Source organism: Hypomesus nipponensis, chromosome 6, assembly GCF_054491055.1.
Source record: "Hypomesus nipponensis isolate SF chromosome 6, ASM5449105v1, whole genome shotgun sequence".
Classification (NCBI taxonomy): domain Eukaryota; kingdom Metazoa; phylum Chordata; class Actinopteri; order Osmeriformes; family Osmeridae; genus Hypomesus; species Hypomesus nipponensis.
In genome coordinates this window covers 9,469,922-9,471,882 of record NC_140366.1, presented here as the reverse complement: position 1 = coordinate 9,471,882, position 1,961 = coordinate 9,469,922, and the positions used below count along the sequence as shown (strand labels likewise).

Here is a 1,961-nt window from a genome sequence, read left to right as displayed (position 1 = left end):
TAGTCTACAACCCAGGATAGGAAGATGGTGGAATTGAGGACAGGTTTTGTGTGTTAGTAATAAGGGGGTGGGGGGGGGCTTTCCAGGAAAGTAGTGACTACTTTTTACACCCACACAAGTGTGAAGGTTAAGATAAGAGAAATATGTGCGATAATTTAATATTAAATCAGGAATAATGCTCAGCAATTGAACTGATAGCCCATAGTTTAATATTTTGTCAGTATAAAATAAAAATTAAAGTGTCAATGTTTAGGAAGCTGCACCCAGCTTGTTCCGTTGTGATGTCATCATCAGGTGTACTTTGTACAGCACAGTGTTTGGCTCAACCTGGCATTGCACGGGTTGGGTGGGGTGCTCAAATATCTGTTCGGGCAGAACGCTCCAACTCCGTTTCGTGCTCAGACAACACACTTGCTTCTTAAAAAACTCACTGGGAGTTGTGTAACTTTTGGAGATTGCCTACTGTGCGTAAAAGGGCTTCGAAGAACGGGAAACCCCTACATTTGAGAATAAAATTATTTGTCAGTTTTTGGTTCAGAACATAACAACGATGACCACTGCCGATGCGGACGCAACTAAAATCCTTTGCAAGGGTCCAGAATATCTACGAAAGCAGATGGAACTTGAGAGTGACACGAAAGGAAGAGTGAGCGCAGTGGAGAGGCTAGCAGCAAGTAAACCAAAATATGTTAAGAGTCAACAGGTGGTCAACTCCACGCAGGAGCCAGTAATCAGCTTTGGGGCTCCCTCAGTCAGTAGTAACGGGTCCTCTAATCGGAGCTCTAATCGGAGTGGTAATTATGTAACTGGGAATACAAACCGGAGTGATGCGCAAAGTGGGCCCTTAACGCCACTGGAGGAGGACAATATGGTGCGTCGAACAAGTTCCAAAAAGCGTGACTCTCTTTTACTCTACAGACAGAAATGCGATCTTCTGAAAGGATCGTCAGGCGAGAAAAACAAACGGCATTTGGGACGCAGGCTACTACTGACCTCTTTGATTAAGGCAAATTCATTACCTGAGGCGACAGGTAAAGAATATGAGTCGGAAGATGGCCATGCTCCATTAACAGCACCAGGGGGATCTGCAAAAGAGTTTAAAAACGACTCAAAAACAGCTACTTCTGAACAGTGTGCGCTTGTAACCCTGGATGTATCCACGGGACAACCGGTGGACATCAAAAGCCTCGCGCAAAAAGAGGGTTCAGGTATAGCTGGTAGACTTGCTCACAGCAGAGTAACTGAAGTTAAAAGAAGGAGCGGCAAAGGGGTCGGCCGTTCACATTCGGATATTAGCTCAAGGTATTCAAAGAATTTTGCAGACTTTGACGCCTTCTTCAAGTATTGCGGGCTAGACAGTGAGATCATTGAATCTCTGGGCAAAGAAAACTTTTCCGCGCTGTTGGACGAAACTGAAAACCGAATCCGAAGCGTCAGCTGCTCGACATCAGATGGAGGCTTCTCACAGAACAGCGGCGAGAGTGACGGATTACAACAAGAAGAGCTGCACGAAAATATCCGTCAGGGGACTTCAGTCATTGAGCGCAATGCAAGGATTATCAAATGGTTGTACAGCTGCAAAAATGCTCAGGAGTCTGGGAAAACATTACGAGATCTTGAATAGAACTACGGTCTTACATGGTCTTAGGCTAGGCTGTCTCAGTGCCTATATTTGTATTGTGTGTACGCCACCTTGAACCATATAGTTTTCATATTTTTGAAACTTAATAAAGAAAATATATATACAGTCTCAAATACGCTAGTATATCTTTCAATGTATGTCTAGGCTTCCCCTAAATAAAGTGCTGTTAATTGACAGGAAACGTATCAAATATAAATAGGCTTGTTTCCAATGATAGCTCACTGCCATAGTTTTCCTATGACTCTGACAGGCTGAACAGATGAATAGAGGAAACCCAGGCCATGGGCCATAGCGCATTCCTTTAGGTTAGCTCTGCATC

At 44.0% G+C, this 1,961-nt stretch overlaps 1 protein-coding gene across 1 annotated transcript; it reads left to right on the top strand.

Annotated features, from left to right (window-relative positions):
* Nucleotides 1-362: 362 nt before the first annotated feature.
* fam110c (family with sequence similarity 110 member C) lies at nucleotides 363-1,755 on the top strand. Its single transcript, XM_084700433.1, has one exon. The coding sequence runs from the start codon at nucleotides 551-553 to the stop codon at nucleotides 1,622-1,624; it is 1,074 nt and encodes a 357-aa protein (XP_084556559.1). The 5' UTR covers nucleotides 363-550; the 3' UTR covers nucleotides 1,625-1,755.
* The last annotated feature ends 206 nt before the right edge of the window (nucleotides 1,756-1,961 follow it).